This window comes from Erpetoichthys calabaricus, chromosome 10 (assembly GCF_900747795.2).
Source record: "Erpetoichthys calabaricus chromosome 10, fErpCal1.3, whole genome shotgun sequence".
Classification (NCBI taxonomy): domain Eukaryota; kingdom Metazoa; phylum Chordata; class Cladistia; order Polypteriformes; family Polypteridae; genus Erpetoichthys; species Erpetoichthys calabaricus.
This window is the reverse complement of record NC_041403.2, coordinates 69,796,548-69,809,991: the sequence shown is the minus strand read 5'-3', so window position 1 is coordinate 69,809,991 and position 13,444 is coordinate 69,796,548. Positions and strand designations below refer to the sequence as shown.

The 13,444-nt window shown below is 36.2% G+C and overlaps 2 protein-coding genes across 3 annotated transcripts in view; both read right to left on the bottom strand.

Moving 5' to 3' along the window:
- The window catches only part of LOC114659130 (calcium-activated chloride channel regulator 1-like), a 257,992-nt gene that overhangs the window by 32,357 nt on the left and 212,191 nt on the right, over window positions 1-13,444 (bottom strand). The window lies entirely within an intron of this gene.
- The window catches only part of LOC114659132 (calcium-activated chloride channel regulator 1-like), a 46,080-nt gene that overhangs the window by 31,982 nt on the left and 654 nt on the right, over window positions 1-13,444 (bottom strand). The window contains exons 2-4 of the mRNA XM_028811395.2: window positions 11,954-12,097; window positions 8,454-8,604; window positions 895-1,000 (exon numbers count right to left, since the gene is read on the bottom strand). Coding sequence (XP_028667228.2) covers window positions 895-1,000; window positions 8,454-8,604; window positions 11,954-12,097 — 401 coding nt within the window. The remainder of the gene's footprint in view (window positions 1-894; window positions 1,001-8,453; window positions 8,605-11,953; window positions 12,098-13,444) is intronic.

Sequence of the window (13,444 nt, the reverse complement as noted above, 5' to 3'; positions counted from 1 at the left end):
ACAGACCTATATTACCTGTACTACTACATCCTAATTATTTGAATTTCTTCATTAATCCTTCTCTTAAATTTAAATATAGTTCTTATTTTTGCATATGAATACATCAAGACATTATTTTGCACCACTTTACTGTTAAATTATATTGTTTACTTTGTAAATCATTCTATTAAGCTGATGTCATATGTGACTTCTAGTCATGAGGTATGTCAGATTTGCTGACAACAGTCACTGATCTTGTTGTTGGATCATGTTAATTTAAATGACTGAAAATGACTGCCCATTTCTACTTTTCTGGCTGAGTGCTGATCTTTCAGCACAGGCTTCTTGTCACTTTTTTTGATAGCCAATAATGTACTGCCTGATGGAGCCAGTGCTGTACAAAGGATTAACAGGCATGGCGTTTTCAGTTGTTGTCTCAGCCCTTTTTCTTCTTTTTTCCATTCTGTTGTGTTACATAAAATCTGTTTGATTTTGTCAGAGAGAGTAGAGGACTACCTGAAGTGGGAGCTGGGCATTTCCCATTACACCACCAGCTTCAAGAGAGCACACCACTGACTGCCTCCAACTGGCTAAGATTATAAAGTCTACAAATGAGATTCGCTGGAAAATTTCCATTATGTGACACAGGCTTTAGGTGGTACAGGTAAAATGTATACTGACTGAGTATATTATTTCCATGAAAGGGCTTTCTAGATCCCATGGAGAAATGAAAACACTCCACCAACATATTTGAAGCATCAAAGTGAAAATGTATATAAAATAATTAAATGAAAGCCATTTTTTGGAAAAGTAAAATGTCTTGTGCAAAAAATCTAACTAATAAGTGCATACAGTATGTAAAATTAGATTATTTTTGATTGCAGACTATATAGTTTACGAATTGAAAGAACTTACTTTGTCACTCTGTAGTGTTCACCTTCTTTGTAGAATGGCTGATACTTATTGTATTCATCAAATACTCCCCAACGTAGATGAGCCCATTCATGTACAAACACTTTGCCTGAAAACCAAATACAATTCAATTCTATGTTGAATAAGGTATAAGCAGTTTTAATAAATGAAATAAATTTACAAAGGATTATATTCCGGTAAACATTTGTTTTTCCAAACCTAGTACCAATCCACAGTAATGGTCTTAAAACTACACAAAATGAAGCCTGACCTTTATGAACAACGTCCACAGAGTCTGTTTCCACAGATCTACCGTTTCCATATTTCTTGTGTTAATTCAGAAAATTTTGAGTGATTAGGGCACCATTTTTTTCTTTTCATCTTTTTAAGGATACTACAGTTTTTCTTTATTTTGATACATTCTGTGACTGACTTAATACATCAAATAAACAATGCGAATGTCTCTGAGACATACTTTATACTGTTTCTTCACACCATAAATGCATTCTTATTGCTCTACAACAATTTGCACTTGTGTTGCATTCATTCTTTAAAACTGCACACAGTAAATTTGCCCCCAAGTCCAGTTCTCATTGTAACCACATGACTTATAATTAGAAACATGTTAGTCATCAATGAATGTATAGTCAAACAGCTATACATAAAAACACACATCTCTTGTGCAAACATAATTAACCAAAATACACACTCTATTATGTTTATTGTCTCAAATATATTGCAAGCAGTGACTAAGGGGAAATATGCCAAAAAATGGAATAAAACCAAAAAAGAACACATATGAAAAGAGACAGAGGTAGATATCAAGGATAAGGGAGTCAAAAAAAATATTTCAAGATAAACAAGAACTATACTGCTACATAGCATTATCAACCTGGTTGATAGTATACAATATAAGCGGCTAGGTAGTGAGTGCAGCCAAATCTGAGTTGTTACACCATGTCTAGCAATAATTCTGACATTTCAAACTGAGAACAGGTAAGTATAGATCCTAAAGACACAGTGCATCCACCTTCCCCTGCAGAAATGACTGAAGACTACACACAAAATGAAAAAGTCAAAGCCGTCTAATTACCTTGCTTCATGATGCTTACATTGTTTAGCGCATTACATTATTTATTAAATAGATTAATTTATTATTTATTAATTAGATACAGTACATAATTACAAAGTTTTAAAACTACCAAAATTCTAAACTAAAGAAATGAACAGGACAAAAGGGTAGAGCAGTGGTTCTCAAAGTCGATCCTGGGGGCTCACTGTGGCTTCAGGTTTTTGCTTCAACCAGATTCATAATCAGTGAGCAACTGCTAACACTGATCTCAATTAATTAGCTGTTTTTTTCTCTCTTCTCTTATTCTATATTAAGAAAGCACAGAGGCATGATTTTTTACATTTATTATAAGACATTTAGAAATATTTTTTGTTGCTTTCTTTATATTTTGCCCTTTCTCTGTGCAGTTTTCTTATTAACGACAATTAAAAACTAGCAGAGCAGACACCCAGGAAAAGGACACTGAATCATGAAAGGCTACAACTACTTTAGCGTTAGACCCACTAATTAGAAAACAATGGATTAATTAAACAATTAGAACACCTGGAAAAATAGAGTGAACATCAAGATGAAAATATTGTTAAAAAGAAAAAAAAATTATTCCCATATAACTGCTTAGTACATTTTAATATATATATTTAATATATATATAACCAAACTTAGTTTTGTAAATTCCATATTGTTCTCAAAACACTGAATCTGGGCAATAACAGTTCACTTAACTAGCCCAGGATTCCAATTAAAAACAGAAGCGGGTTGAAACAAAAACCCGCAGTCACAGGGCGTCCCCAGGACCAACATTGAGAACCCCTGGGGTAGAAGGTAATAAAACACCTAAACGAAAAAAAGCTATGCTGATTTAAAAGTTAAAAGCCAGAAATGCCAAGGCTGAAGTCAAAACAACAGAGAATTAAAAAAAACGAAATAGTGAAAGACTGCAAGACTTACTAAAAAAGGGGAAACACAAAAGTGAGAACACAAGTAAAAATAATTAGTATCATAACAAAGAAGTGCTATAAATTTCAGGCCTAAAACACTCAAAGACCTAAATCACAATCCTTCAATGAAGGCCTGAGGTCTACACTTTGAAAAGACCTGAGGCCTACAAAATCCAGTGGAGCCACCAAAGCCCCTGGGACAAATAGCCAACATGCATATAGCATGAATACACACACATACACGTCTGAAGGAATACACACTCCTCTCAGGACTACCCAAAAAAGGCATCAATCAATTGCAACTAGTGCAGAATGCAGCTGCTAGAATCTTAACTAGAAAAACAAAATTTGAGCACATCTCTCCAGTTTTGATGTCACTACACTGGTTACCTGTGCAATTTAGAATTGACTTTAAAATACTGCTTATGGTTTACAAAGTCTTAAATAATCTCGCTCCAGGTTATATTTTGGAATGCCTCTCACCTTACATCCCAAATTGTAACCTTAGATCTTCAAATGAGTGTCTGCTTATTATTCCAAGAGCTTATTATTCAGCTGTTATACACCTAAAATCTGGAATAGTTTACTGATAGGAATTCACCAGGCTAATACAGTGGAGACACTTTAAAAAAAACTGCTGAAAACGCATTATTTTAATATGGCTTTCTTATAGTTTCACTTTAATGTAATCCTGATATTCTGTATATGCATTTAATTATCGTTTTTATCATGGCTCCACAATCCGTACTAACCCCTACTTTCTCTGCTGTTCTTTTACTGGTTTTCTGTGGTGGCGATCTGCACCACCATCACCTGATCAAAGCACTGTGCTGTCCCTGCATTGATGGATTGAAGGCCACATGACCATCATCATCTAATACTTCCATGTGAAGCCTGAAAATCATGAGGACTGATTTAGATAATTTATGTTAGGTAGAATGTCCAATAGGTGCTGGGTGGTCTTGTGGCCTTGGAACCCCTGCCGATTTTTTTTTCTCCAGCTCTCTGGAGTTTTGTTTTTTTTTCTGTCCTCCAGGCCATCGAACCTTACTTTATTCTTTATTACTTAGTATTGCCTAATCTTATTTTTATATTTTTCTTTTTTCTTTCTTCACCTTGAAAAGCACTTTGAGCTACAAACGTGCTATAGAAATAAATGTTATTGTTGTTGTATGTTCTGACCCAAGTTCTTTTTTAATTTCTTTCAGGTTTTGCTGAAGCCTGAAAATCATCTTAGTGTTGTTTTTTGGGGGAGTTACTATTCAAGAAATCTAATTCTGTAAGCATAATTTAAATTAAACCATCCATTTATAAGTTTTTTTTTCACCATGCCTTCATGTTTCTGAGGCATTCTTGTACAACAACAAACGTAAGCTGAAAAGTAATACATTTTATTACAGACAGTTGATACTGTTTTTTGAAGTAAAGGATGAATAAATTAAGAAGTATTCTGAGTTATGCATTAATGAGTAAACCATTTTCTGAAATGAAAAGCTTACTAAAATACAAAGTTTTTCTCCATTTCATCTCAGCATGTCTGAACATCATGGAGACATGACAACTTGCAGCTTGTTTTAATAGTGCCTACATGTCCAAAATGACGATTGTATGCTTCATAACCCAAGGCTAAACACTTTACACTAGGAACAGCTGATAGATGTTCAAAAGTGCCCATTTTATATAATTAAAAAAACTCCCCTCAGCAAAGGAACTTTTAATTTTATACAAAACTTTTATTGAATACATGGTTTAATAAACCAGTAACTTCAGATTGCGGTCCACAATTCACATCTTGTTTCAAGATTGTGACAAGATTGATTGATATACGGTGCAATTAAATGTGACCTCCGGTTATCACCCAGAGAGTGATGGGTAATTTGTATTAAGTCCTGATTGACCTGTTCAGTGCTTAAGATGTTTTGTAAAGATATGCTAATCGAATTCAAAAAAATATTTTAAAATCTTCTTCAACATAAATGTCTCCCTTCAACGTCATACAGTATTTCATTAAAAACATGCTTTTTTCTCAACATGCAACCAAGTCTGTGTTATCACTATGAAAATACAATGAGGGTCTCAAGTGTATTAGCTCAGTAATTGGCAGGGCTATGGGCTGGAGGATCGATCAGAGGTCCTGGCCAGGGATGTCAGTGCACCAACCTTGGTGCGAACATTTTATTGACATTAACCTATAGAAATTCATAAGTGCATTCAGGTTTAGCAGGATAAAGTCTATATTGTGATTATTTCTTTAATAATCAACAGACTTCATCTTGAGTTTTGAGGGTTTTTTTTTATTAAATTTCTATTGTTATAGTTTTGCAAAGTCATTTCACTGCAATCTTTGGACTTCATTTTTGCAACATTGCATCCTTGGCTTCCACCAGTGCAATGCATGAATGCTTTAAAAGAGAGCTATTCATTGAACGTGCTCACATTATTGGCGATCGATGAACTAAACAAATCAGCTTACAACTAATGAACTTCAACGTGAGTGTGATTAATTCTAGTGAATGCGCCAAAAGTGGAAATAATAGGCAAATGATGGCAAATTGGCAAAAATTAACAACTATGTTTTAAAGTGGGGCCCGGGAGTCATCCAGCTGATTAGTGTTATCAATTCAAACAATGCTACCACCTGTACTGCTGTAGCCAGTTTGTATGAACATTTGGAGGGCTTTTTTTATGAACAAATCAATACAGATTCCAAAGGAAAATAATAAAAATGTACATTTTTACGCATTCCATTTGGAGATGGTTCACAGCTTTACATCCAAAGCTGCCAAGGCCTGCATCATCCTTATTTATCCTTGATCATTTTAAGGCACTTGCAGGCTCTTTAGTTGGATGAGGAAGCTTGATCATACATAGTGGAATGTCCTGGAGCTGAAGTTAAATGCAACATATAGTTGGATTCAAACCATATAGTAAAATATGGATGTAATCACAACCTTCTAAAAATGTATCAAAATAACACTACAATCTATTTGCAAATACAGTAACATCATCTAAAAAGAGCCCAAAGGCCCTAATATATTCACTGTAATTATCCCAGCTTTAGAGTACTCTACTGTGATAACTTGAAATTATTAGGTAAAAACAAGTGTTAATCATCAAAATGTAATTACAAAACATGTCAAAACATGATTTAAACTAAGATTGTTGATGCACCGAGTTTAAACCAGTGTCTTACATAAACTGCTTAAATTTCTAGATGGGAGTTTCACTATGCAAGGCCAACACAGTTCAAGCTCAGGCACATGTCCAAAATTACTCATACCAAGCTTATTTAATGTGGAAAATTAACTTTAAATGTACTTCACAGAGAGAATCCAATCAATTCTGTAGGTTGCTGCAGACAAAAGGATGCTGGAGATGTGTTTCCAATCATGGACAAAGTCTTGCACACTCTTCTTGATACCCTGGTCAGCCTGAAATGTCCTTTCAGCACTCATAAAGTGTTTGTTTGTCTGCCTATCCCTACACAGTCAATGACCAAATAAGTAAACAAATGAAACAAAGATATGTGTTAGCTCATGAAACACAAATGAAACACACAGTGCTAAACGTGATTAAATAAACCTGCAACATGAAGGCCTGATTGAATAAGATTGGTTGTGCCCGCAAAATGTCTTCTGAACAGATGGGTCTTACCTTTCCATTTAAAGAAGTGAATGGAGTTAGATCTGACTTTAAGGAGCTCATTTCAAAGTCTGGATTCAGTAGAACTAAAATCTCCATCACCCATGGAACAAAGAATACTTCCAGGCTTGACAAAATTGCCATTTTGGATTTAGCCTCGTATCTAACATATATTTGTTTAGTTTAATTGTATATTTGTTTAAGAATGTATTTATTCTAGTAATGCAATAGATCAATTGTGAATATGGATTGCTGTGTTCTGTTTGCCTGGAAAACAAATATATTGCACTGAAAACATCCATTCCCAACTTTCTTAAACAGCTTACCACAAATCATGGGTTAATGAATCCTGTTTTTTTAAGTTTAAACAAGCTGCTGAATACTCCCACTCCTCAAAGACTGCAGAAACTCGAGTGTGGATAGACAGAAAAGGCCATTCATTCACCATCAAATGTGTCAGGGTTGGACAAACAAGCCACTGAACCAAGGTGGGTATAATATCCAGTCACCATGATATTTGAAAAATCACAAAGTTTCTCCTTCGTGTTGGAATATGAGGCATAACTGTCTGGAATGCAGCAAAGCTAGAGATGAAGTATTTCGAAACCTGTGCTAACATTTTCCCAAGTTACACTGTGATGAGCAAAATAAATTCATGAAAAATGGCTTCAGAAATTGGAAGTGTCTCAGTTCAGCCCATTTTAAACACTGGGTTAGTAAACAGCACATAAATGCACAAGCAAGATTTAATGCACATAGGCACATGTATAAAAATCAAAGAAAAAACACAATTTTAAATCAACTAAACAGAGATAACACAAGTGTATCTTTTGTACAAAGAAACTGCGAGCATATTAATATTAAAATGGTTCTTCACATTGTAATATTCTGTTCCAAAAAAGATATCCCTCTGCGTGGGCACAGAGAAACTGATGAAACATAAAAACCAGGGTAATTTTTTAGAATTGTTTAAATTGTATAATTCTGAAAGGAAGAATTAGCTTGTCAACTTGCTTAGATATAAAAAACAATTTGCTTGAGTCTGTTTTTCCCATCTCCTACAAAAAATAAAAAGCAATTTACATGCATATCCTAAATCTATTATTCCATTATTATTGATGAATGCAAAGCTGTTTCAAACTTGTGGCTGTGTGCATTCATTTTATTCAAACAGGCATTATTAAAGGAAGAGCCATGGGCTTGTGAATACACACAACATGATGGCTAACAGCATTATAGAGAAAATCCTTGAGGTGTTTGAGCCACAGAATCTGAAATCTTCCTTGTGTGTGGCCTTTAGTCTTGATGGAGCTTCAGTAATGTTGGTGAAAAAAGGTGACAAGCAGATGTGAAGTGTACATCCTGTACTGAATTATGAATGCTGCAATTGTGCAGTTTGTTGAAGCTGTTTCTGTTTCTTCAATGAAGTTGTTGTAAGCTCTTTGCAAAATTTGTATATATAATATAAAAATCTGTGGCTTTCATTTTCCCTAATAAAAATTGTATTTGAAAAATTCTTAAAGCTAATTTAATTAATTCAATCTTTAAATATTTCTTAGCTTAAGCATACTATCTGTAAATGATAAGCAATGCCTCACTATATTTATAATGTGCTTTTAATGATTGTTCTAGAAGACTTTTCAGTCATCTAGACATTGTATTTTCTGGCTTTGCCTCCGCTTTAGTTTACAGTAAAAACTTGTTAATGTAAAATATTTGTCCTTTAGATCCTACAGCTGTGAAGCAGCAACCCTATCCATCAAGCCACCATAAAAGTTAAAAATAATTTCAGTTATCTAATCTCTGCAATTTAAAAATTCTAAAATATTTCCACCAGTTTCTCTTAATTTTGATTTGGTTTGCCATAAAGAAGCAGCAAAGCATGGATAACAATAAGAGAACCCACATACCTCTTCGCCCATAAACTTGAATAAATGTGTCATTCAATAAGTAATTTGGTGTGAAGTGAGTATACCGTCCTTCTTTGCCACATCCTCCATATTGTAATGTGTAAGGCTCATCTCCTTTGGTACTTTTCAGTCCAGCAATGATGACGTTAGCCTTAAATAACATTGGGGGATTGGTTAGACAATTAAATTTTGAATAAGATTTTGGCAGTTTAAAATTAGATGTCCACAGTCAATAATATTTTAACTTTAAGTATACTATGAAGTATTTTTGGGGGTAGGGAAGCTAGAAGAGATTTAGGGTCTATTTTGACATCTTTAAGCCCTGCTAAATTTAACATATTTAGGTAAACGCCAATAAATATCATCTTGTAGTAATACAAAAGTTTAAAAAAGGCAATCATTCTTAGATCTTTGTTTAAAATATATTGGTTTGCCTGTGCTCATTATTATTTGTTGCTACTGGCTTGCATTCCTACAGTATTGATTTGTTCCCTTTATTTCTCATACTTTTTCCACTTCTTTTGGTGGTGGCCCACTCCATAAGAGTAAAAATGGTTATCAATATATACTCGTGCAGGTCGATTAGACAACACAATATCCTGAAGTGGCTGCTCTGTAGAAGGCCAACTTGCCAAGTGGTGCAAGGGCTCTGTGTAAGATCTATACTCATATTGGCATCCCTATCCCATATTAGCAATTTTAACTGACCAGGGTATGCCCTTTACTTCCCAGATAATGAAACAGTCATGTGATGGCCTTTTCATTAACAAAACTGAACACCATTGCTTATCATCCTCAGAGAAATAGGCTCACGGAGTGATTTAACAAGAATTTAAAGCAAATGATCAGTCGTGTGACTCATGATGACCCGACATCCTGGAACTCTGTGCTGCCGTTCCTCATGTTTGTGACTTGAGAATCCTGTTAGGTTTCTACCGGATAAGTCCATTTGAGTTCCTGTTAGGCAGGTGTCCTTGGGCAACTTGGATATTATGCGTGAGGAGTGAACAGGTGTGCAGACTGATACTATGGGTTTGGAATTTGTACATCAGGTTGTTTCACTGCAGGAACAAATTTCTAAATTATCCACTATCACTGTGGAGCATCAGCAGCATGAGCAGGAGATGCAAAAATATAATTATGATAAGAGAAGCAAACTCTGCAAATTCAGAAAGGGCAATTGGTTACTTGTTCTGATTCCATCTGACCCACATACTGTAAGTTCCTGGCGAAATGGCAGTGTCTTGCTGTAGTAGAAAAGTGGATGGGTTCTAATTGCAAGGTTAGAAGGCAGGCGAAAGCCTGTTCACATTTTATATATTAATCTCTTAAAAGAATGGCATGAACTGGATGAGGTGTTAACGCCCATGGCTGCAGTCTCCCAGACTGATGTTACTATTTATGATGATTTGTCGGACACTCAGAAAACAGAGTTGCTGTCTTTGTTCGGAAGAAACACTGATGTCTGTTCCTTGTTTCCTGGCCTTACAAAACTTGTGGAACATAAAATCGTAATGGAGCCGGGTGTTAAAGTACAAATGCACTTATATATTGGAGGCGAGGAAGAATGTGGTGTGCAATGAGGTGAAACAGATGCTTGAATTAAGCATAATTCATGAGAGTAAAAACAATTGGCGGAGCACGTTTGTATTAGTCCCAAAACCAGATGGTTCATTTCGGTTCTGTATTGATTTTAGACACTTAAATAAGGATTCCAAGTTTGATGCTTATCCATTGCCACATATTGATGAATTACTGGGGAGGCTAGGTCAAACCTTGTATATCAATATGTTCGATCTTACAAAAGGGTACTGGCAGGTACCTCTTGAGGCTTCCAGTTGCGAAAAGACAGCCTTCACCACCATTGACGGGTTATTTGAATTTACTAGGCTCCCATTTGGACTGCATATGTAGGATCAGATTTTGCGCCCCGATTCTGAATATTTCAGGGTGTATCTTAATGATGTTATTTTCAGTAATGATTGGCAGACACATCTGGAACCCTAACAAATGTAAATGGGGTATGTCTGAAACGCATTATTTGGTGTACTCCATGGGGAAGGGTTCAATTAGACCTCAGATGAAGAAGGTAGGTGAGGTGCCTGCAAGTTCTTGCCTTCCTGGAACTCGTTGGATTTTATAGGAGATTCATCCCAAATTTTGCAAATAGAGATACTCCTTTAACTGATCTTATGAAGGGCCGAAAGAACCACTGCATTGTCTGGTCAAATGATTGTGAACGGTTCTTCTCTGATTTGAAGACTGCTTTGCTGTCGTACCCAGTTTTAAAGAATCATGACTTCTCTAAGGAATTCATCCTGCAAACAGGTGCTAGTGCATTTGGTTTGGAGGCTGTCCTGTCTCAGGTTTTCGATGGTGAGGTTCATCCCATCCCATATGTGAGTAGAAAACTGCTTCCCAGGGAGAGTAATTTCTTGATCATTGATAAAGAGTGTTTGGCAATTAAATGGGCTGCGGAAGCTCTCCATTATTGCTTGTGGGATCATACATTTACCTTAGTGACCGATCATGTTCACCTACAGTGGCTATACAGACAGAAAGATATGAACTCCCGACTCACAAGGTGGTTCATTAGCTTACAGTCGTTTTATTTTTTTTATCTGTCATCGTCCCAGATCTGCGCATGTCAATGCAGATGTCCTCTCTCGACTAGCTGAGCCCGGTTTAGAATGTCGCTTTGTTCACAGAGGTGTAAACAAAGCTGAGGGAGGGGGAGTGACTGGTGTCACCGCTGGTTAGCTGATGACCGTCACTCATGTGCAGTTAAGTAGTTCCCCTGCTTCGTTTTTCCTTCTGCATAGCGCCGCCAGCTGCACATTCTTACACTCTTAACTGCAAGCTGTCTCTCTGTTAAACAGTAAACCTTTGGCAAAGAAACACAGCTGTCCTTCAGATACCTTCTTACACAGTATTTCAAAGTGAAACAAACCCACTGTTACCCATCCCCTTTGAGGGATCAGCTTCAGCCTTGCAGGCTAAATACACAACATGCTTCTCACACAAGGTTTAGAACATTTAAAAGACGAGCCCTGGCCAACCTAACAACTCACTCTCCTGTCCTCTCTCCCACAGACTGTGTCTGCTCCAGTTGCTGCTTCCAAGCTGCTGAACTCACTTGATGAAGAAGACTTTGTGCTCTTTTGGCCTAGCAGACAGGGATTTAAAACACAGTTTTTCTAGGACCTTTCTGGGTGTGAAAAGATTACAGGAGGTCACTCACTTGTGTTACTGACTGTGAATAGTTGTATTCAATTAATAATGTTTTTATAAGCTGGAGAACAACAAGACAGGGCTCATTAAAAAAAAAGTTGGTACATGGTCGACATGGTTGAAAATTTAACTTACTTACAATTCTATGTGAAACAACAGGAGAAGATAACATTTTCAAAGTTTAAAAATTCTAAGTCACTTCTTAGCTATCCTCAGCTGATATCAAGCTTATCTGTCCCACACATTTCTTCACAATTCCCTTTTCTTACCTGGCTGTAGGTTTCAGTAGTTGCTTTCTTATACAAATCAGGCTTTGGCGTCCAGGTGTCGGGTAATAATATTTTTACCTCTTTAAAAAAGACTCTGAATCTTGTTGCAACATACAGATAGTTGGATGCTTCTTTTAACATTTCCTAAGAAAGTAAAGACAATTAAAATGTTAACATAGTGAGGACTCATGGAAGTAAACCAACTACTAACCAGACCACCCTATGTCAGTCTTCAGTTCCCCATGGGGAATTCCTGGTCATTTCAAAGCAATTTGGTAGATATACTCCCTTCAGTTCATCCTGGGTCTGCCCCATGGGTCTACTCCTAAGTGGGAAGTGCAACCCTCTCCCCAAAAAGAATCCACTTGATTTGGAGAAGTAGTGGTTTTGCTCTGAGATCTTCTTATATTGATAGCCTCTTAATTTTATCATTAAGTGTGAGTTTAGCAGCCTACACAGAAATTCACAGATCATTTTAAGAATCACTGTTGTTTCAAAAGTAAAGAATATAGATTCAAATGACATTGATTTAAAAATTTAAAGGAAAGTATTAATGATGTGAAAACACACAAGGAAAAAAATGAAAGAGGCTGCAGTTTCTTATGCCTGTGAAAGTGGAACAGTGCTGCAGAACCACAACACACAGCACTTTGCTCTAATGATTGAGCTTGTTCCCACAGCAGGACGAGGTTTGTGTCTGCACGCACACACATAAAAATTAAATAAATTGTGAATTTCCCATTGGGATTAATAAAGTATCTATCTATCTATCTATCTATCTATCTATCTATCTATCTATCTATCTATCTATCTATCTATCTATCTATCTATCTATCTATCTATCTATCTATCTATCTATCTATCTATCTATCTATCTATCTATCTATCTATCTAAACATGCGTTTAATCCATTTCAGTGTAGTGAGATTGAAAATCACAAGGAAAGGCTGAAGGGCTGAATGGCATAGCAGGGCACAAACAGCGGAAACTCCACAAGTGTTCAAAATGTCTTTCAGAAATCCCCAATTATAATTAATACTGAACTCTCAGGAAACATTTAAGAATGAAAAGGAACACACTCCTCTGAAACATGACACCTGAGCTTTTGTTTGCATACAGATTTAATAATCCAGACAGTACAGTTGATATAAGCATGGCTCACCACACCCAAGCTCTCTAATCCTCTGTTACTGAACAGACTGCAAACTCTCACTTCAGATTTGCTAACTTTCTTTATTGTGAACATGCCTGGCTTCCTCAGTGCTCCATCCACCATCACAGAAAGCTTACATTGCTGCAATTTCATTATACTCCACTAATAAACACCCATCCTTTAACCCATTTAATCAAGATCAGGGTCATGGGTTACCAGCAACATTAAGCACAAGGTAGGAATCAAACCTGGCTGCCAGTCCATCACCCATTCATATCATTCTCAAATCTATGGGATCAACCAAATGTAATATGAGCGAGAGCCTAAAAATCCCAAAA